The sequence below is a fragment of the Eleginops maclovinus genome, chromosome 16 (assembly GCF_036324505.1).
Source record: "Eleginops maclovinus isolate JMC-PN-2008 ecotype Puerto Natales chromosome 16, JC_Emac_rtc_rv5, whole genome shotgun sequence".
In the NCBI taxonomy this organism is placed as follows: domain Eukaryota; kingdom Metazoa; phylum Chordata; class Actinopteri; order Perciformes; family Eleginopidae; genus Eleginops; species Eleginops maclovinus.
In genome coordinates this window covers 9,471,975-9,495,884 of record NC_086364.1, presented here as the reverse complement: position 1 = coordinate 9,495,884, position 23,910 = coordinate 9,471,975, and the positions used below count along the sequence as shown (strand labels likewise).

The 23,910-nt window shown below is 40.0% G+C and overlaps 1 protein-coding gene across 4 annotated transcripts; it reads left to right on the top strand.

Annotated features, from left to right (window-relative positions):
• Positions 1 to 1,259: 1,259 nt before the first annotated feature.
• LOC134877439 (SH3 and cysteine-rich domain-containing protein 2-like) lies at positions 1,260 to 23,031 on the top strand. Of its 4 annotated transcripts, none has more exons than XM_063902923.1 (11): positions 1,260 to 1,777; positions 10,016 to 10,364; positions 11,526 to 11,620; positions 13,024 to 13,108; positions 15,147 to 15,262; positions 15,779 to 15,848; positions 16,042 to 16,142; positions 16,245 to 16,333; positions 18,213 to 18,264; positions 19,377 to 19,514; positions 20,834 to 23,031. In XM_063902923.1, the coding sequence occupies exons 1-11, from the start codon at positions 1,691 to 1,693 to the stop codon at positions 20,930 to 20,932; spliced, it is 1,281 nt and encodes a 426-aa protein (XP_063758993.1). In that variant the 5' UTR covers positions 1,260 to 1,690; the 3' UTR covers positions 20,933 to 23,031. The 4 variants fall into 4 exon arrangements, with proteins under 4 accessions (XP_063758993.1, XP_063758992.1, XP_063758996.1 ...); XM_063902922.1 differs by having other exon boundaries at positions 11,526 to 11,641; XM_063902926.1 differs by lacking the exons at positions 15,147 to 15,262; positions 15,779 to 15,848.
• Positions 23,032 to 23,910: the final 879 nt, after the last annotated feature.

Sequence of the window (23,910 nt, the reverse complement as noted above, 5' to 3'; positions counted from 1 at the left end):
TGCCTCGCCTTTTTAAAATACCCCAATTAGATAAACTATCTCTGTCTTTACACCTTATTGGGGTTAATGCCAAAATCAGCAGCTGTGACTGCACCCTATTGCCTTATTTTCTTTCATCTGATGTCTTCTAAAGGGGCAATCAATGGAAAACCCCCTCAGGAGGCTGGTGAAAACAGGTAGGAAATGGGATTGAATTTGACATTCGAGGCGGCAATCATCTAGCCTTGTTGTATTTGCTTTAAACAAATCATGCAAAAGAAAAAATAGCATATCTTTAACTCTGCATTGCAGCTGCTTCAGTATTCAGTGCTTCCGAGGGCAGGTGGGAAATGACAAGGGATACATTTTAACAGAGTAAAGTGTTGCTTTCCAACCCCCCAAAAAAACAACTGAAAGTAGTTCAGCTCATCCCATTTGGGTCATTTTTCTGCTATAGGAAATAATGACCCTGGTGACTCACAGCTCCATTATACAGCCTGCAGAGAAATCTGCAACAATGTCCTCCACCCTCTTCTGTCACTACTTCACATTCCTCTGACATTGATTCATAATAATGAAATACTTTATGTTGTTTTTATACGGTGTCACTAGCAGGGCTGTTTTAGACATGTTTAGAAGAGAAATAATCATAGGATCTTTCGAAGAATCAATTAGTGGAAAGTTCAAGTTTCCTTTTTATTTTTCTCAAGTTGGTTAACAGAGGTCAACAGTACAATGAAATTATTCGCATATCAGAGCACTACTCATCTGTTTATTAACATGTGTAAATCTGTAACAGATTTTCCAGAAGGATACTGACAAGGCACCACTTAAATATTGTGTTTAGATGTGCTCATAGGTTTCTTGGATTTAACAAAAGCCAAATGGTGTCATATTTAGTCTGTTTGAACTAAATGCAATTATGCAGTTACAGTTGTAAGTATTTTAATTTGCAAGTATGCTAGGCTACAACAAACAATCGATTAACTAAAAAGCAGGCAGAAAATGAAGACATCTTGCTTTTGTTATAAAAAATTAAAAAAAACATTAATTTCCTCAAAGACAAAATTAGTTCTCGGGTTGCTTTTTGAAAGGTAGTCTATATTTGGGCTTAAAATAAGCATCCACCCACGACCGTGAATCCTGATTATGTCTAAATCAATCCTGGTAGAGTTGTAAAAATGTAACCAATCATGCGCCCCGGACGCACGGGAGGGCGTGCCTCAGGTTGCGCTTAAATTTAAGTCTGTGCAGTGGTGAAGGACACAGTTCGCTTTGGATTTATAGCATTCCAGATCACAAGCTTTGTTTGGATGTATTCATACTAAGATATTTTTTCGTCATCGACGTTTTGATGCTTTCAACCTTTTATTGAAACTGAAGGACGGAACTGTGCCACATTGGAGTTTTCCAATGCGCCGTACGCGAGCCTTAATCCTGAATGCTTGTCTTTGCATGGCATGAGTGAAATATAAACAGCTGGTGTGTGTTTATGTTTAGAAAGTGTTTAATCAACATGCAGTTGGTGTGTGCAGAGTTAATGGCCATAAGGCGTCCACCTCGCAGCGCACACACATTCCTGTGATGTGGATCTGTTACAATTTGCCACGCTTTTATATGGCTGAAGCCGGTGATTTCTTATCGACAGGAAGCAGTTTGAAGAGTTCTTTTTAATTGTGTGTCCTCAACGACTCTTTTCTTTACGGTGTCAATGATGACTGAGAACAATGAGATGGAGAGCGACACTCAGCTCCAGCGCTCCCCAAGCACCATGTCCATCCAACCGATGTCATCCAAGGCAAGTTGAACTTTCCTCCGTAAATTAAATAGACTCTAATGTCCTACAGTTCATAATATGATCTCTGTAACGAGCTGAATTAAAGGCAGTCAACTTTGCACAGTAGCTTCCGTCACACACTGAAACCAAAATATGTTTGTCTGAATAAAGGGGGGAGATTATTTTTAATAGTATTTTTTGTTTTGCTTATTGTTAATCCTTGTATATTCCTTCCTCATTATTCCACTGGTTTATGTAATATTGATGTTAATCCCTCACAATTGCAGTTGTATTCATCATGTCTGCGTCACTAGGTGTAACTTCACGCGTAAGGTGTGATGTCACTCTGTCTGCTGCCCCTTTCTCTCTGCCGCTCCAAATTCACTTCCTGCTCACACACACACACACACACACACACACACACACACACACACACACACACACACACACACACACACACACACACACGGGATTTATGCTTAGTATTCATTCATAATATGCATTTGAACGAGTAAGGGTTTCTTAGAAGAACACTAAATTATATTCAGAGTTATTACTGGAAGTTACTTTTATGAAGATATCAAAAATTACTTGAAGTCATATCTTACTCTTTCCCTTCATTGCTGCTTTCAAACACTGATAACACTGTGTTATAAAATATTTTTTTATATGCTGCAAGAATGTTTATATTGCAATAAACACAAATGGCCATGTATATTTATATGTGCATTTAATGCCTAACATGCAGAGCTGGATCTCTAACAGGACAGTGTGGGGCTGTCTGAGTCTCAAGTGTCCTTACAAAGTGTCCTTATGATTCCATTCAATTTGTTGACTAGACTTTATAAACAAAGACTTTAAGTGCTGTCCTCCAAGTGCAGGAACTGTGAAAGCTTTCTCAATGTCTGCTGTTTAATGAAGGGCTTTCAGGACACTTGATTCATAAGGCCCAAATATGATACAACTTTCCCTCAGCTGAGTCTCCATCTCATGCTTCTTCTGGCCGCCCAGGAAAACACACACACACACACACACACACACACACACACACACACACACACACACACACACACACACACACACACACACACACACACGTGCTGTGAAAATGTTTGAGGCAAAGTGACACTCAAATATTTTACGTCCTCTGTTAGATGCAGAAAGTCAGCATTGTATGGTGACCTGTCTCTAGTGTATTCCACTTCAGTTCCCACTGCTCACCAGCTGCTACCAACGAGAATTAAGCGGTATCTTGTGCCAAAAGGGACTGATTAGTATTCACATGACTCATTGGTCAGCTTCACCACATCACAAACATTTTCTCCACAAAGTAATGTGGCAACCATTCAATCACCTAATCCCCCTTTGCTCTTCCAATCGATTGAATTCCAGGGCTCTGTTTAATATATTTCACTTTAATCTTCAGCTCTCATGCTCATTACTTGGTTAAATTATAGGGTTTGTTTCATGTGTGCGGAAAAGCATAATTGTACTAGCCTACTACATCTAATAGAGGGTCAATGATAATTTGCAACCTTATATTTCTCAGTCTTTTAAGGAATCTTACAGGAGAATATTGAAGTTCAAAGACTTTATTGCCATTTGCACAGTAGCTACAGTGTATGGCAATGAAAAACTTAAGCCGTCAAACTTAAGTTAATGTCAGCCTGGATCTCATATTATCTATGATGTGCTCCCTGGAGATTGAAATTCTTTATCAATATTCCACCCATATCTATTTTAAGCACTTAATCAAAACCATACCTATAAAAGTGTAAATCACTACCCAAGGGTTTAACTTTTGAGGGAATCTAATCAGACACACAGCCATGTGTCCATGATGGTTTTAATTAGATAAGGTGACAGGGTGCTTGCTATGATAACTGATGCTCCCTGAAATTCTCCAGAACCAAACTCCCCACCAAGATGGATATCAGAAATCAGGAACACAGGAGAACTGTGCCAGAGGATTAAGAGGAAAGGATGCATGGACTTTCTCTCTGGCTCCCAACAATGTACTGTGGTGTATTGCCAAGCCTGGCAGAAATGTGATTGGTTGAGCAGATAAAATGCCTGAGCAGCTATCAGTGAACTGTCGCTCTTTGTTAAGACCTGTTATCTCCGTCAGGACTGTTGATTCTTGGGAGCCCTTCTGTGATAGACCACACAGGTATCCTTTTATGATGAGTGAACCGGCAACCTCTGAGCGTAAGATTTCAAAATGATAAAAACCGTCCACCGTGTTTTTTGACATTGGCCCGTTTGCAAGCTCGCCCACTTTGTGACAAGAACATTATTCTTCACACACATTTCTTCACTCAATGCTCAGTCAGTAGAGTGATAAAAGGTGACTGGAAATGCCTAGGTCTGGAAAATTGAGAACTTGAGGGCGCTTCCAAGCTAAATGAAAACACCAGTCGTATCTGTTTGAACTGTTTTGTCGAATGTAATGCTTAACAATTGTCCCTTGAAAACATATAATAAATAAGAGCTGATTGTGTGCCAAATGCAGTCATTTGCGATACTTATACTAAAACAATATCAGAAAAGCCAGTTTGATAAGCATAGGTTTTTGAAGCTGTACGCCCAGAGGTGCTTTGACCTGAATGCTAAGGTCGTGCTAACATTTCCTAATTGGTGCTGTTGATGGCACGAAAACAAACGTTAAAGAATCATCAAAGTTAACCAAGTAACCCTGGGAAAACGTATAATATATAGTATTTATATAAAACAAATCTTTATTTGAATAAATATTTGAATTATTATGTTGATTTTTCCCAGAATAAGTGAAACGTTGGATGAACTAGTTTGATTGGGAATTGGAAAATAGCCACAATCTGTAGGATTCATCTTTCAGGGACCACGAGTTCCTGTGCAAAAGTATCTTTGCAAATTGGTTGAGCGAGTGACAGACAGATGGATCGTGATATCCCTACAGCCAGAAACCAGACACCTTGGTTTCTCTATCCATTTAAATATTAAGGGCAGGAGATGCTAATACGGGCATCAAATATGGGTCTGAATATCTTTCAGTACTTTTGAAAACAATCTGTGTCTCAGACACTCGTGATTACGCAGATATATCACTTAAAAGTGGTGTGGTTATATTAGCCACACCTGTTTACACAAGCCAGTGTTAACTATAACATCTACAGTCAAATGTTGCCAATGATGTACAGGGTATACATGGGTGATTTCTAGTAACTATACTGTCTTTTTACAATTTATTCTTCTACCTTCCACCTATTTGAAACCATACACACTTTTAATGTCACTTTAAAATGGAAATGTACTTTCTAGTCATATGAAGGGGGATGACGCTTATGCAGAGAGATGCGTACAGGGGGGATGTTGCAAAGGGAGGCCAAGGTCTTTATTGATTGATGTAACACCTTCACTGCTGTGATGTTTATTGATGTGACACTAAAGGAAAAGGTGTGAGCTGTTGAAGTACTGGATACTAGGAGGCCACAAGTAGATGATAACTAGCTGTATATGTGTGCATAGCTGATGAGAGGAAGAAAGTATCTGTTTGGGAGATTTATTTGTCGCCGTTGATGCTCACTCAGAAATAACATCCTCCTCCCCTCGTCAGACACTGACAGCCACCGTGCTTTGGGTGTTCAGTGTGTGAACAGTGATTGGGTGAGTGAAAACGGTTGGATGGTGAGTTACCAGGGCAGAGCTGCGTGGCAGGGTTGGCTGAATGTGGGCGTGATGAATTACACAGCAGTGAGGTGTAAGTGGGTATAATCCACGCTACTATTTCATACACAGTTTCCCTCTACAATAAACAATCAAAGGGAGAGTGTGTATGAGCTAGCCTGGGATCGGCTGGCGGTGCTTGTGTGGTAATATGTTTGATAGGGACAGAAGCAGTATCTTGTATTCAAAGCGGATCTGCAAGGCTGCCGTGCATAATGACAAACTTTAGCCGAGAAGGAAAATGTTGGGACATGAAACTGGTTCACACAGTGTCTGTGTGCTGACAAAGACCAAAGCTATTTGAACGCTGTGCTCAAAGATGTATTTATATGTGTAATTATTTGGTCGTTGTGAGAAATCGTTCAGGTTGTTTTACCCCTGTTTAGTGGCAGTTGCATCCTATTTTTTTATTAAGGTTTTTCATTACCCTCCCAAAAACAAATGAAGCCATGCCGTGAGGGTGTAAATGTATCTTCTACACCTGGTACTGGAGGTTGCCAATTCCCCTTGAAACTACCTATTCTGATGTCTTAGACCTGGATTTGGACAGGAAACTGTATCCTTCTCAGCACAGTTATTCTTCTTGAGACGCAAATATCCTCATCTAGATCAAGGTTGCACACTATGACTTTGGCCATGAAAAAAGACGGGTTGTTAAAAGAGAAACAAGCATTTGAGGTGGGGCAAGGCTTTGGAACAGGATTTGAAAATTGATTGAAATTACAGGCTTAAATATTGCAGGAACATGGATTTTGTTTTAATTCAAACTGCAAAGTGGAGGTGTATATCTGTTTTTTTGTTTTCCCCAATTACTTCTGCACTTCCTTTCTTCTGCTGCTGCCTACACAGGTGTGATTGCCATTGTTTAGGAGTGAAGATGGTGGTAGAATAACAAATATTAAGAGAAAAGCAGTACAAGTCTGTCCATTTTTAGACCCATGCACACCTTACATCTCTCTACTTTAAGCATTGTAACTGTTTGACTATTGGTTTTAGACCAATACAAGAGTTGAGTAAGGCAAACCAACAAAACATTTTCACCAAAGTCTAGACAAGAGATTATATTTTGACTTGTCTGACTGGATGACCTTCATTGAAATTGAAATGTTCTCTACTGGGTGAATCGTTTCAAACAGTCTGTACTAATAATAATAATAATAATGACTTGGATTTATATAGCGCCTTTCATAATACCCAAGGTCGCTTGACAGTAAAGTAAGTCATGGCCACAGGCTGTATTTATGGTCATATTCCCGGAGGACTCATCTTTTGTTGCTCAGTCTTGACATCTAAACAGGCTGGAGCATACAGCTCTTAGGGAGGGAGGAGAAGCTGTATGTTTGCATGAAATAAAAGCATTATTATTGAATTATTTCTACTCAAACAGTCCATATGGAGCATTGATTTTCGGACATCTATATTGGCTACATAAGAACAATTGGAGGCTGGCATGTGGATCGAAGATTTGAAAAATGATGAGCTTTTACAGGTCCACTGAGACAACTTGTCAAAATCTGGTCTGCTGCTTGAAAAATATTGTCGGTGCAGGTGCGCGTTCAACATTTTGCTTTTTGCATGGAACTGTGAGTCATCTGTGAAATGTATAAATAATTGATTTAGAGAGAAACATCAGTGAGCTCAACTGAAACAAAATGTGTCTTTTAAGGAAAACTGAACCTTTTGCTTAACATAGTTATCATGAGAAATACATTTAGTAGAGAAATGAAAGAATATTGCGGTAATTCTCTTGACAGGTACTGTCATGAAATTACAGTGGATCAATAATACATGGGACTGGACTAATCATCACAATCAGGTTATGACCCATGGTAAACTTCGGCTCACAATCTGCCTCATTTTAAACATCGGCATCCAACCTCCAATGGATGTGGTATCCCTCTGGCTTGACTCAGGAGTATAATGCTCTCAGCTAATGTTCAAATCGAACCTAACAGGAATACTTTTAGGCACGCACACTGACGGATGATTTGATTAGCAGTAATTGAGACATGTGCTCTAGCCGGAGCTGTTATTCCAGCACTCAGCTGCTCTGATGGAGAGAGCATAGCTCAAGACTGTGACGCTGCATTGAAGACACGTTAACATTTCATCCTCTTCAGCATCATGTTGATTTTTAAATGATCGTCTCATTTAAAGTTTCATAGATTATAAAGCAGGAAATGCTCTTAGGGACAGGCTACCCTTTTATTGACATGTTGCTACCATGATGCTCTACAGTGTGGGTGTTATTTGTGTCTCTTTTCCCAGAACTTTAACCTTTTAACAGTGAATTTCCAGTTCATGAAAGTTAATTGTTAGATTTTGGTCACCTCAAAAGGTCTTGTTCAGTGATTGGTTAACCGTTGTGTCATCCTTTCACTGCCACTTCTGGTTGCAAAAAATGGTGACAATTAAGTGACCATGCTTGAGGCCTCAAAACCTTCTTGAAACCAATGGGTAACCTGACAATGATTACGTCCATTTCTTGTATGGTCTTAGAGAGTGTGAACATTTTTATAATAGCCTGAATTGACCTACATTGAGTTGTGCGAAGTCTGATACATTTCCTCAAGTGGTGTCACTTAAGGCAGAGTTGGTTGCACTTTAGTTGGTAACAACACTTTTATGGTAACTGCCATAGGCTTTATATTAATGCTGGTAGGTTTTCTTTAGACTACAGTGAATAATTGAAAATCTCCTTCCATAGGCTAAAAACTATACTGAATAACAATCAATGCCACGAGTCAGACTGACTCACACACAATAACACCATTCTGTGCACCTAAAGCTACTATATTGTATTAGCTGGTCTTCATCAGTGTAATCTGATGAAAATGTCTAATGAAGATTTACAGGAAGCATATGCACTCACTTAGATAGAATTTTGTTTCTCTTGCTCTGCCTTATAAACACACACACACACACACACACACACACACACACACACACACACACACACACACACACACACACACACACACACACACACACACACACACACACACACACACACACACACACACACACACACAAACTGAAATAGACAAACTGTTTTCATATCTTGTTCCCAGACGTGTGGAGCTGTAAACAGCATGTCCCTGTAAAGTGATTATGTTTGGCGCTGAGCAGAGAGCAAGCGCAGACAGGCAGGGAGGCAGGGAGGCAGAGCGTGTGCACATGGAGTGTCTGTGGCCTACTGATTATCTGTGTGCTTGTCTGTCTGTGTTGATCCATTCTCTACCCTGCGACACGACCACGCCCTGACACTGCTCACCAGCTGCCACTGCATGTCAGGGTAACAAATGTCCGCCTATCCCCCAGGAAACTAGCGTCATCATCTGTTCACAGAGCCAAAGGAAAGCGTCAGGAAACATGCATTTATCTAGCCAATCAATGCTAGATGGCTGCAGAGAGCAGAGCTTACAGGCTTTGTAGCCCATGTGACGTTTTCATTGTTTGATTTTCCTGATTCTGAATTGCAGCAACCATCAATTTCAGAAGACTGTTTGCTCAATGCAGCGGAAAAGATACAAGCATGGCCAGTTGGGTCAATACACAGGAGGTTAAATGCAGTTTGATATTGTTTGATGTTGTAGGCCCTGTTTAGAGCGATCCATCGGCCCTGTGTGCTTATTGCAAGCCTGTGGCACCATCAATAGGTCCAACGAGCAGACTCCATCAGATTAAGTGCCCTGAAGATAGGCTGTTGATAGATGATAACGCTTTGTAAACTGTCTGGTTTCATTTCATCACAATAGCCCCCCTGCCACTAAGAAAATGTCATATGCACACAGCAGTCCACAATGTATGGCCATGGGCATTCTCAAAGAGGCAAGGCTTATCTTGTTAAGCCATGTGATGCACACACTGCTCTGTTAAATGTGTCTCTGCGAAGGATATGCATTGTATCACTAAAGGAATAATTCACACTTTATGTTACTATTTACAACTCTCCTTGTGTTTCCTTGAATCATTCAAGGAAACCATATTCGTGCATGCTTAAACTTAGAAAATTCTTAATGAATTGAAAAAAAGGAATATAAACGGAAAATACTTCATTATAGATCAAAATATCAGTTTTCTCAGATCAACTCAAAACTCTCAGAATTTTTGCTGAAATCTAGATACATTTATTTAAAACACTTTCGCATGAACAGTGTCTCGCCTGCACAAGTTGTGTGAGGTTTGATAAACAGCCACTAAATTCCCCAATACTTTTTAGATTATTTCTTCACTGTGAAGATGTGAGCAAAATATTTTTCATAGGTTAGGGTTCGGGTTATAAAGTATTCCTTTAAAGGGAACATACAAGCATCTGAGCTATCAATGTTTTGTTTCCATATGAGGTGATATTGCATTTCATGAGTCATCCTCTTGCCCGATGGTATACAGATTGGAACCGAGTGTTGTTCTTATGAAGGCCAAGATATATGTGCTACCCTGCAGGCATATTGGACATTTGTTATTGCTCCCAAATGTGGCGCTGCATTCTTGCTTATCTATTGTTTATACTAAGTGTGCCTTCTTCCTCTCTGTCAATGTCTGTGTGTGTAGCTCCAGAGACTAAAACGCTCGCTGTCCTTCAAGACCGTCATGCGCAGCAAAAGCGTGGAGAATTTCTTCCAAAGGTCCTACAGCGACGCTCGCCTGCCCCCAGATTTCATCACGGACCCGCCTCCCCCTTCTCCCCCACTGCTTCCTGGCTCTCCTCTCGTCGGCCACCGCTCACCCTCCATATCACCATCACTCAGCCCCAACCTATCCATTTCCTCCCATTCCCCAAACCTCAGTCTTTCACCATCACTGTCCATAAAGCCTCCCCAACCTCAGATTACCCACTGTTTCCAGGACCATGTCTTTCGCAAGCCCACCAACTGCCAGCACTGCAAGCACATGATAGTGGGTAAGAACTCTGACCTACTCCCTGGACTCTCTTTCATCTTCATTAAGCCAACTCTTATCTGCAGTTTTCACAGGATTTCTGTCCTCCAAGTCTTCATATTTACAGTATGTGGCATCCCATTGTGCAACCTGGAGAACAATTAAGTGAACATCACCTATTATGCTTTAGGCATTTATCATTGTTTTATTTCTTGATTACTACGGCAGGATTTAAGTCTGCAACAACCAAAAGCCAGATGTTTGGGGAAATGCAAACGTTAACCATGTCAAATGAATCCTCCACAAATGGCATGAAGCTAATCGAGTTACTTGGTTTGAAGGAAAGCATTTTAAATAACCTCACCTCACTGCCTGATTTTTTTTTCTTGCTCTGTTTATTTAAAATAAGAGTCTGCATTGGACAGTTAGTCTTCATGCTGCTTTCTTACACTTATATCTGAAGCACTGTGCCTGCTGTGGTGCAGATATGTGAGTGCTCTCATCCCTAATTGCTGCCTGTATGAACTCCTAGCTGCTTCTAGTATTTTTGCTAAATCCACTTAATGTCACTATGATTAATGACAGACTCCTACCTGCTCCTCTGCCTTGTCGTCCGTGAGGGCTTTTTTTTGCATGCATTGTGATTTTTTTTCTTCTTTCTGTAATGCATCATCTTGCTGCTGCAGATATTTCAAAGCAGAAGCAGTATTTTCATTTTGCCATCCAATTTGGTTGTTTGCTGTTTCTGAGACCCTTCGATGCCTTCCCCATCAACAAATCTAAAAATCTACCACTCTATGTTTTTAGGACAAAGAGTGACTCAACTCCTAATGGTTAAAAGCATTCAACAAAGGATTTATCATTGCATAACATCTCAATGCTCTAAATTTGTATCACCTGAAAACAAAGCAACGTTCCAGATCAGTTATGATTGAAATATATCCAGCTGGTTTTCAATCTCTCCAGGTTGTTTTTGAACAGGAGCTGTTGATTATGAAGCTGTTAGTGTCAGTGCCAGCTTAATAAAACTGGGACAACTCTTGATTACACTCTCTACCTGAGCAGAGGAAACCTGCTCATATGATCTAAAGGACACTTTGGTTTGTTAGGACTGCCTGCCTGTTGCAAATTTTTTTTTTTGTGGCAGTCTGCGCCATTCTCTCATCTCTGTCCCTCTCTGCAGGAAACTCCAAACAGGCTCTGCGGTGTAAAACCTGCAAGATGGCTGCTCACCTGTGGTGCACCTCTGAACTCTCGCAGCAGCTGTGTCATGGGAAGGTGCGAATAAGCTTACAAAATGTTGGTGATATCATTCCCTTTAATTATATATAATTGTATATGAATATCTTTGTTTGCTCAGTGTTTTGTCTGGGAACCAATCTGTGATTCTGTGTTTATTTATTTGGCAACTTCTTTGGACCAGCAAACCATGCTTTGTTTTTTTTTGGAAAGTGCTTTTGTTCAGACAGTTTGTGATGTTTACACAAAAAAACCTCTGTCGACGAAGCATGTCAGGAGTGAACAACGCATGTTAAGTGGCGGGGTATAGAGTGATGCAGATTGTGTTCGTACAAAAGGGCTGTTTCTATTCTTTGTGCTGAGATAAGCTAACCTGCTGCCAGCTTCAATGTACAGACAACAAACAACAATTATGAGAATGTTTCTGATGTTAAATGCTTTTTAACAACAAATATTAGCTTAGATCTAGCAAAAAAAAGAAGTACTTTCAGTAAGAGTTTGTCTGGTTTTTTTAGGTTATTATACTCTGTTTGCTTTTTTTGTTGCAGGTATTGCATTTTTCATCCCTAATCTAGTTTTACTTCCATTCTCTCTCCCTGCCATTTTTTTTTAGGTCAGATTAAAAAGACACCAGCAACAATAACAGTTCAGATTACATCATGATTTAAATAACCTGAGCAGGAACATTGTTACCATGGTAACTTTAGCATGAAACTGAACTGCTTTATTATGCTTTTACCTGCACTCACAACGTATGTGATATATTCGTGGAACAGTATTTAAAACTGTACATGGAAAAAATTAAAACATGCGAACACTCTTGACGTGAGGATAGAAGTGAAGTAGACTTCAAATTGGGAGGAATTTCAGACAGAGATTTTGGGTTTGTCCTCTTGTGCAGGCTAGAGGACATTAGCATGCAGAAAGAGGCGAGACCTTCTGAGAGCCACTTGGAAAATTTAAGAGCACTGTGTCCAAATCCACTCAGGGCATTTTGATAGAAAAGCACAGAGAGGGAGAGCCAGGGGAACGATGAAGGCAGCAAAAGGTACAATATTATCAGACAACAACCAGGTTTTTGTAACAGGAGCACTGGTGTCACAGTGTGTTTCTCTCCTCATCATTATAAACTGGGTGGCTCATTTGCAAGTCAATGCAAAGACAAACTGATACCTCAGCCGAGTCACTTACTCTGCTTAATTCAGTGTGAAATTGTACCCGTGCAGACACACACAGCATAGTATGTCCCTGCCTGTATGTTGCAGCTATGTGCATACTTGTAGGTGGTTGATCAATGTATTGTTCATTATAAGCAGCAAAGGGAACCTCAGTCATTTCTACTCCTTCAATGTCCTAATGTCACTACATATATTGGGCCATTTTCCCATCAGCTCAGTGTATGAACAAGAATTTAAAATCATTTTTCTGCTCTCCTCCGTTAGTCTGGAGCGTTCAAGCGAAACTTCAGCTCCCCACTGCTGGTCAATGACCAACTGTCTGTCGTCAAGGAAGTTCAACCGAGCCAAGGTGAGCATACCTGAAAGACTGTGTGCGCGTGTGTTTACGAGTGAGTGCACTTGTTATGTATGTGCTTTTGTTTTGTGATGTTGCTCCTGTCTAGCCTTTTTGGTTTATTTGTAGATTTTTGTGTGCTTGTGCATGCACTGTAATAAAACCAGAACTGTCTCCATCTCACCTGACGGCCGAGAATCATGAAGTGGGAAAATGTAAAGAGGAAGAACAAATTCAGCTTCTCTTGGAGGCTGACGGACGCACCCTGAAAGTATGTGAATAAATATTCATACATTTTTTATATTTCTGTTTATGCTTTGTATTGTATCTTCTTGGACTTGAAACTCATTTGGTTCAGTTTCATTTGGTCTTAACCTGCCTCAGCAATATAAGTTTTATATATACAAATCACACTTTTACTTATAGGTTTACAATAATGGAAGCTACAAACTGGATTTATTTGTTTTGTTAAAACACAGGAACAAGCACACACTGAATTTGTTCTTCTTTTCATCATCATCTCTACATGAGAACTTGTTTTCCTTGCCTTAACTTCGGAATATGTGTGCATATCGTATTGGAGATATGGTCTTTCTCCCCCTACATACTTTATACTTCACTGAATCATGGCACCTCATGCTGTCACTACCTTGCACCTTCCATAAAGCAGGGAACAATTAACCCACAGCTCTGTCATCACCCCGAGCTGAGCAGCATGACGCCTGGGACTCTGCCAGAGCCAGCTGAGGCTGCAACCTGCCAAACTCACAATCACACATTGCAAAGTGTTCTTGTAATTATGCTCACTAAGGGCCTGGTAAGATGCTGAACTCATATAAGATTTAGTTACAGACCAAGTAATTTCCCATCAATTGCCTTTTGGCAAAGCAGTGTCATATTGAACCTCTTTTATGAGTGTGAGAGGAATTGCTGCAGGAGTGAAGTACTTAACACTCAGAGCTCTAGGTTGCAAACTTTAAATGACAATTAAAATCTTATTAGCTACCAACTGAAACGTGTGAAAGGATTCTTAATTAAAAAAAAAGCTGTGTTGGGTTAAAGTTAAAGTGAAAGAGTTTTTTGGAAACCCCCCCAAATATTGTTTGTACTAAAATATTAGTCATTTGTCAAACCGTGGCTGTTATTCAGTGTAAACCTTATCTGTCGAAGTATGTAATTAAATTATGAAGCCATGCCACATTTATAATTCTCTTTTCTGAACTGATAGGAAAGCTGAAGGTCACTTGCGTCGTGGAAATAGTTATTTTTAGTCACAGCAAGACTTCCTGCTGTTTACTCACTTCCTCTGCATGCTCTAAGTTGCAGAACTGCCATCGTCACTGAATAAACTCCAATCTATTTCAAGCACAGGTAAACTTTATCACCTGTAATTACCTACAGCAGGTGCACCAAAGGCACTCTACCCAAAGTATTACTGTCAGCGTTCCTGTTTAATTTATCCCCTGACTGACTTTGATATATGGAACTGCAAATCATTATGTCTTCATCCTGCACCCTCACAGCGCGTCTGACCCTGGAGGAAAATCATCATTTGAATCGTTTCGATAAGGATGGAAAAAAGAGCAGAAAACTTAATGCCTAACTTCATGAAGTGAAATGAAGCAATGAAGGATTTTTCAGGCTTTCGATATTTTTAATCTTATCTCTTATTCCACTTCTCCTCAACTAGCTCACCTTATATAACTTGAAATTAACTATTAAAGACTAAAACACATTCACTGCCATCAATTTAATGTATTAAAGAAATCAAAGTGAGTAGAGTTTAGTAAAGTCTTGATGTCTCATTACTTTTGGCTGCTGTTCACTGTCAGATCTAAAGTGGGTCAGTTTGGCCCAGGACTCACTGTGGTACTTTATTTATATTTAGACACTGTGGTTCCTCCAGATTTCAGAATAATTAAGATCGGCACTCACATACTGTAGCCCAAATTGTGCGTGGAGCTGTATCTTTGCGTGAATAACTTTAATGTGTTCTTAAAGAAAATGAACATAACGGTGCATGAGTTTATGAATGTGTGTTTGTGTGTTTCAGAGGCTGCGCGGATACGTGTAGACCCCGTGTATGCTGCCCTGCGCTTCGGGACGTCCTTGGCGCATATGAGCCGCTCCAGCTTTGGCAGTTTATCAGAGTCACCAACACGCAGCCTGGTATGACATCATCACCTTGTGTTGGGGGTTGAGGACAGTACGGTCAGTTTGATTAAGACGTTTTTATGAGATCAGTCCATTTGTTAACTCACTGCTGAGGTATGGAGACCCTAGATACTGATGTGCACTGATATCTACACTCCCAGGTTCATAGTTCTTCCATATTTTCTAAAAATCATCTATAAACATCAAAAGATGGATAGATTGTTACCACCTTGTGGCTTCATCTTACAAATGACTGTAAAACAAATTAGGAAACCTTATTCCCTAAAAATGGTAAAACTATCGCTTGAAATTAGTGCTTTGTTAAATACTTCTTACTTTTAGGGTGATGCTAGTCCCCTACTTAAAATCAAACCCAACGACAGAAAACTACTTTCTACAGTGTTTAGTACTACTGATCTGTCTGGTGTGCTTTCTGAATAATTACGAAACAAAGTTGTATGCCCACTGTCAAATGCATACTCTCTGATATCCTGGTGTTAACTTTGTATTTGTTTTTCCTTCTCTGATAAGGGGGAGGGAGGTGAGGAGATGCAGCAGAGACAGTGCAGCATGGATGAAGAGATTACTCAGGAGACAGGGGGTAAACACTGCTGTGTGTCTGTGGATAGGCATATGTGCTGTATATCCATGCCTTTGTGTGTTTATTATTATGCTGTGTTTGCTGTGCATACGTTTCTGTGTGTGAGAGAGATTTACTTGTTAAAACTGACATGCCCGATTGCATATATGTGAATGCTTGACAACTTCTAAGAAAAAATCCTCCCCACCCTCAGACAACCCTTTCCCAGACGCTGAGATTGAGGAGGAAGAGGAGAACGGCAGCCAGCAGACTCTTGCAGAAGCTGCTGATCCTGCAGAGGAGAACAATGTGATGGTACGCTCTGTTTTATCCCACTGTGCAGACTGTCACATTTTGTTGTTTTGCTCCCTGGAGCGTGTATTTCTGTGTCACTGCATCTTTGTCCCTTTTGTCCAGGTGCCCAAGCGCATTGAAGTTCACTCCATCCACACCTATGTAGCGCTCTACAAGTTTCTGCCTCAAGAACAGAACGACCTGGAACTTCAGTGAGTAGAAGCCAAACTGACTGCATACAGGAAGCATTTTACCTTTGTATTTTGTGAATAAAAATGCCACAGTGCTAGTATCTTGTTATTTGCTTTTGGTTTGTGGTTGCCCCAGCTGTTGTTCCTGCAGGATAAAATGTCCCCACCATCTGTAGAGGACGGGGCCGGGGTGCCCTTAAGGACGACTAATTATAAACCGGCAGCCCATCCATGTCCCTTTACAGGGCTGTAGTCTGAGCTGTGTTCCCATCAGGGGAGAGGATAGAGAAACTCAACAACTGAGAAATGATAGAGCGGACAGACACAAGGGGAGTGGGAATGAAGCTGAAGACTATTACAGTCAGAGAGGCAGAGCAGGGGAAAGTAGGCAGAAAAAAAGTGTAGATATAGAAGTAAAAGCCCTATGATGGAAGAAGGACGAAGAAAGTGAAGAAAGGAAGGACGGATCAGTAAAAACAAGGACAGGACGTGTGTGTATGAATGGTTAGGGGACAATGGAAGTAGATATACAATATACAGTACGTGAGCTAATGAAATCACAGTATGTAATGCACTAAAAGGAGATATGTAAAAAGAGCTTTACTTTTAAAAAGTTATTTTCCCACATTACACATCATTTACCCAAAGCCAACAGATTCTGAGTGATAAGCATGCACTGTTGTGACCTGGAAATTATACTTTTACAGGTGACTGCATTGGACAAATTATTGTGCATGCTGAAAAAGATCTATGTGTGGGGATTTTAAAATTGTTAGTGTTATTTCAGGGATATCCTCCTATGTTTCCTACACAATTCAATACCTTGCTTATATTTAAACCTTCAATATAAATGTGAAATAAGATTAGTTTAGCTTTATTCATACATTGTAATAGGATGAAAACAGGAGTGATGCCAAAATATAAATGTACTCTTTCGTTTCTCCAGTTTCAATTTCATGTGATTGCACAGAAACAGGAAATACTGATGCAACATTTGATATATTTCCAAATGTTAAGATTGCAAAATGATTACATTTATGTAAATTACAAATTGTGCCCTTATCCATTATTGGAGAATAATTAAATGTGCACTTTCTGACACTGAGCCAATTTGCCAGTACCAAAGACATGAATTAAACTAGGCCATCCTGTTCAGCATATACAATGTAATTGTGTATGGGAACTAAAACCTTTATAAATAGCTGTGAGAAATGATATTTGTTTCATATTTAAAACATGGTCAGTATAAGTTTGGGATATATGGGTCTTACCCTATTTTGAGTTTATGTAACTATGCAAACTAGTGTGTGTGTGTGTGTGTGTGTGTGTGTGTGTGTGTGTGTGTGTGTGTGTGTGTGTGTGTGTGTGTGTGTGTGTGTGTGTGTGTGTGTGTGTGTGTGTGTGTGTGTGTGTGTGTGTGTGTGTGTGTGTGTGTGTGTGTGTGTTGCAACGATCATATAGGGTAGTAGGGAGAGCAGACACCCAGGAGACTCCATGTACAGAAGTGCATTCAGAAAAGCAGTTTCAGTGAAACTAGGACAATTTGTGCTCCTTTTTGGGCAGGGGGTTGGTGAAAAGTAAAAAACCGGTAGCGACATAGCAGGCCAGTTTTGCAGACTTGGTACTACCGAGTCGTATTTCATGATGACGTGATGACTTGGAAGCTGCTGCTGTGTAAACTCTGCAGAGGGACACTTTAACCACTTTGTAGCCATGGGTACAACAGCTTTCTATGGCAGTTTAATAATGTGGTCTTCTACCCTTGTCATCAACTTCTTTTTTTCCTTGACGTGTTTGCTGATCTCCTCTCCTTCTCCCCATCATGTATCCAACCTCCCTCCGCCTCAATCACCTTCCCTTTTTGCCTCCTTTACCGTATCTCATGTCTTATCTCCTCTAGTCCTGGTGATCGTGTGCAGGTCACTGACGACTCTAATGAGGAGTGGTGGAAGGTGGGTAATAAATCACTTGCTCTTGTGTATTTGTGTGTGCCTGTTGGCGGGTACCTGTGTGTATAATATGTGTTTGAGAGCATAGAAATGTGTGTGAGTGTATTTATTGTGTGCATGTGTTAATTTAAGGTTTTAAAACAACTACTGCATGACACCGGCTTCATTTCTGCCATAAACATGTAGGCAGCCACAGACAGAAATAGAACATAATTTCCTCTGAAAATAACAGAGTTTAAGATAATGAACCTGACAAGCTTTGGAACCTCAAGGAGGTCTTTATTGAGTCGGTAATGAGCATTGCCTGCTCCTGATGAAAACAAAATGTTCTTCTGTAAGTGTGGTTTTTCCATCACAGAAAAAGGAAGAAGCACCAAGACTTAAATAAAGTGCAGTCTGTTTATCTTCCATCAGCGTACCAGTGTTTACTAGCACTTAGGTGGCCTAAAGTGAAGCAGCAGTCATTAAACACTTTAAAATAAACACTGCTGCTCCAAAAATTTGGTATAATTTGTGACTCATCTGTTCATAACTGATGTAAGGTTTGTGAATTACATGCACATCAATACCTGAAGCAGAGGGTGATAAACTGAATCATTGCTGCATAATGAGCTTTACTCACACATTGTCTCTTATTCCAGCACGTTGCTGTTCCTTTTACTACATAAAGAATTAATGTGACATTAAGGTGAAGCAATTTTTTTCCGCATTCAGAAATGAAATTGCCTCCTAATTTGAGTAATTTTAGTGTTCTGTTTGCCTAATTTTGTACTAGTCTCTGCTGCTTCAATGATTCATCACTGCACAGTTAGAAATGTGCCGCTTTTTATCTCACTTTGTTTTTTAATTTCCCATTACTATTCAGAATTTAGAAACTGCTTTTTCTACCAGTGAAACATGATGAAATGCATTATTAAGTTCAGAAACATTAAGCCAGTCTAGACCTCTGTGTCAGACAAAACATTCTCATCAACAACCACACCGTGAAAACTAATGGATATGGACAGAATGCATGAATCAGTAACCGTAACAAAACCAGCTTCAGAATTTCTATGTCATCTTTCAACAGTGCGATTATCCTGACAACCAGAGGTTTTTGTCCTGTGTTTTTCCAGGGCAAGAGTGGCGACAAAATAGGCTTCTTTCCTGCCAACTTTGTTCAGAGGGTCCGGCCGGGAGAGCGAGTATGGCGGGTCGTTCAGGGCTTTCCCGGAAACCGAGAGAGAGGACACATGGCCGTGAAGGAGTCCCAGGTACAAGGATATTATCCAACCTTTTAATTACTTCTTCCACTGTTTGTCTTCCTCTCATTAATGTTTACGATTCTCAAAACTCATATGGTTGGTGTACCCACGGATCACAGAAGTCGCAGATGCTTAATGATCACTCCAATGTTTCATTACTGTGTTAATTAATTTGTTCCTAATGAGTTCATATCATTGTTTTTTTGTTTTTAAAAATACCACTTTACAAGGCAAAAGCACCCAGTTTCAACCAATGCAGTTTTAATTGAATACCTATAGATAATACATAGATAAAATTACCGTCATGGGTCCTGATGTAATACTCTTTCATGTTGATGTAGACAGACACAGATTACCTTAATTACAGATTAACTTTATTTATTTATAAGTTTTATTAATTGATTATTCTTGCATTCATAATTACATATGAGAAAAACTGTTGTATTTTTCTTGCAATAGCTTACTCTTGGGGTCCCCCACCCCATTCCTATGTTAGAAGGTCAAGGGCTCAAATAACTACACTGACGCTTTGTAGTATTTGTCAGCCTGCATTGTTGGGATTATCTATTTGTGGTACTTTATCCTGTTCAGAGTTGCAGGGTGCAGAAGCTTATCCTAGCACACACTGGGTGAGAGGCGGGATACATCCTGATCAGTGGTTGATCCAAGGATTGGCATCAAAATGATCTCTGTGTGGTTATTATAAGACTTGTTTCCATCATCTTTCACACACTCACAGCACGAAAATACACAGAGTATTGTTGTTTCAATGTCACTTTAAACAAAGTTTCATCCAAACATCTCCCCACATCCAAAACGGGTTGTGTATCCACTATAATATAATGTTCCTGTGTACTTTCACCATTGTTTACCATAGTCAACATTGTCCTTTAGCGCAGGTCACCATATTTTCTTGAAAATGAAAGGAAAAAACCCAAATGAACTTCATATTTTGCTCCAAAAACCTCTGAATAAGTTCAAATGAGGGGTTGTACTTTGGAATTCAAATTGTCAAAAAAGGGCTATTTTTTTTTTTCTTATTCAAAATTACTTGTAATAAAGATATATTAAGCATACATTCATTTGAATACCTTCTGGCAATTGGCACTAACTTCAAGCTTTTCCTTCATTCTGATGATGCTTATGCTGCAGGGAAACATTAAGACACTCAGCCACATCTTTTTCTGCCAAGATGGATATTTTTGTTGCAATTCCCCCAACACAGACATATATTCTCAAAGTTCAATTCATATCTCAACTTCCTTATAGTTTATTATCAGTTACTTTAAAGGTAATAATATAATGACTCAGTTTCTTTCTCCTTTCAGATCTGTGTGGGGAAGCGGGAAGAAGGTGATGTGTTTCTAAAGCTGAGCAGCGGGAAGAAGAGAGGTCTGGTCCCAGCTGACTCCATAGAGGAGATCTGAGCCTCTGTGCTCACATCACCATCCTTCCACTTCTACTCCCACCAGGAGGCTCCTATCTTCAGACTATCACCATCACCCCTCCTCCCCTCTCCCCTCTGCAAAACAACAGCCTTCTGCAACCAATCCTGCCTGACTTAAACCAAACACACAGATGAACTGGACGAAAAAAAACGACTGTCTGCCTTTTAAGAGTTTTCAGTTATGCAGTAGTCATCTTTTAGAGAGGAACTGTTTTCAGCACTCTAGTTGTATCTTTACAATACAAGACCAATGTTCAGTTAGATAAAGGTTGCAAGTGAATGTGCTAGCCAGGTGCCGGTCAATATATAATTTCCCCCCATCATAAAGACGTCTACCAACGTTGGAGGGGGTTGAATCGTGTCTTGGGAATATAGAGTGTCTGTTTGAGTCCTGTACTTGTTTCTGCACCCTCTGTGTGTCTCATCCATATCTGTTCATGTCAGGGCGTCATAACATTGGGCACTTCCCAAGCACAACCACTGCCAGATAAAACTGCTGCCATGTAGACAGAGAGGAGATTTAGATGAAAGGACAAGACACAATCTGAAAATCCTCAGCATGTGTCAGGCTGAGGTATAAGTGCACTCGCCAATTTGACACAGCAGAAATTAGAAGATTATCAAAGGAAAATTGAGGCTTTGAGGATCACAGGGATTATTTTTCTCTTGACTTTTTTCAGTATAAAATACCAATGAAAATATAGTAAAAAATTGCTTCAGCACATTCAAATTCCTGGTAAGAAAGCATTAATCAGCCGGTGAACCCCATGCTCCACAAGTCAATTTTTTGCTGAAGAAACTTTCCCTTTTAACAATCTACAGGACAGCATCTCGGACATAAAGGGATTTGTTGAAAGAATCCTTTGAATGTTCTTCTGATAAATGGCATATCTATCCAGGAATACAGCTGGGTGTGAAGTATCTTACATTAAAAAAGGTCTTCATCTCTCCTCTTATTGTTTCAATGCAATATGATCAAGGAGGCTCTTAAAAAGAAAAGCAGGGAGGGTGATCTCACAGCAAGACCTTCTGACTGTAGCAGTGGCAGTTCTCCTGTTTTTTCACATAAAGGAGCTTGACAGGCATAAAAGGGGTTGGTTTCTGCAGGGACCAGCTGAAGAGCTGCAGTGGGTGTTGCAAATGTTGCACGGCGTTATTAAAGGACTTCACTAGAACTGGAGCAGTGGGAAATAAGCCACGGCCAGAAAAACAACTCAATGGGGATGTCTCTGACCATGACAAGGAGTTTAAGTTTCACCGACAGCTTGGAGGAGGCTGGAAAACAAAATGGAGGAGGAGGTGCAGTGAGAGGAATGACATCAGTGTTGAGCCATTATGAGTCAGTGTATGCATGCAGGTAGTGTTGTACCCATGGACGCATCAGTCATCATTGATCAAATGTCATCTCCATCTTCCCTGTTCGGCCTTGCTCGTCCTTTCTTTATTGAAGCGCCTGTTCAGTTATGACATAAAGTGAAGGCGATTTTCTTCCAATGAATGAAGGTAGATTTTTGATGTTTAGACATCCATCGATAAAAAAATGTTGACCCTTTTTTTAAAAGAACATCATCTTGTGTAATAAAGAAAATGTTGGTTTGAAACATACAATGCAACAGCAGAATGATGGCATTGAAAAAAATGTAACCTGTGTGTCTTCTTCCAGAGAACTGAGATCTAGATTATATAATTTAGTCTACATTTTAATACATATGAAAGCCTTTAGCAAATGTGAGAAATGAGCTTCTCTTCTTGTCATAATGAGAAAAGCAATTTATTTTCTCCGATCTTTGTAAATTGTGCTTTTTGTGTCTCCTTCATAGTGATAGCTGTCATACTCAAATTTTTGTCAGATCAAAACTGGACTTAAGATTCTTACCCATGTTTACCACTTTGTGCATTGTTCCTAGTTTTATGTAGCATCACACCTTTGAGAACTCAAAAACGTCAGGTATATCATTGGTTGGCCACATACCTTAATAAAAAATCTTTACAAAACAGTCTCTGTACCTTACATGGACACTTAAGACAGGATTTGCTCCACTGCAGACGAAGCTTCTGGTGAATGCTGTTGATCATTTAGGGCAGCTTGAAAGATGGCTTGTAGCTTTTGTTGTTTTTCCTATATTTTTAAATAAATTCATGGTCTCAAAGATAGCAGTAAGCTCATAAATGCGGTCGCTTTAATTGAGAGTTTAAGTGTCGTCCATGCATAATGCACCATCCTCCATCCACAAACACTCACTGCTGTGCACAGCGTACTGCCAAAAGGAGGCTAGCAACATGAATATCACAAAATGGCACTGTGATGTGGTGAGACAGATTCAGACATTTTATTTATTTACCACGACTCTACAGGAAAACAAGATCACATCAAACAACAGTCAAATCAAGAGCACCAATTGGCTTAATGGATTTAGGCTTTATTTGTACCAAAAAATGAAATGTAGCCCTCTATTTGTTCACTGTCTGCACTTAGCTAGCTAGAGCTGTTTTTTATGAGCATCTTAACACAATTCTCATGAGTGAATGTTATAAACCAAGCATCCTGAAGTCAAACAGTTGCCCTGTTAAATGACATTTACACCAGAATTTGTCATTCGCTGTTGTTGAAAGTATACCTAGGGAGGTGTTCCAGGCACATCCAGCTGGGAATAGATCGAGGGGCAGACCCAGGACCAGATAGAGGGATTATATCTCCATGCTGGCCTGGGAGCGCCTTGGATTCCACGTGACCCGACCCCAGATAAGCAGTAGAAAATGGATGGATGGATAAAAGTATAGATACAAGGGATCATTCTGTAGTTGATGTGAACTCAAGCTGTTTTCATGTTTACACCTGTATGTGCAGAGGTGTATATCACACAAACTAAAAGAGCTTGATCAAGCGTCTCACTTTATTTGACCATTTTTGTCTTCTTTTTTTTTTTTACTCCACGTAGTTGTCAATGTGTACCAATG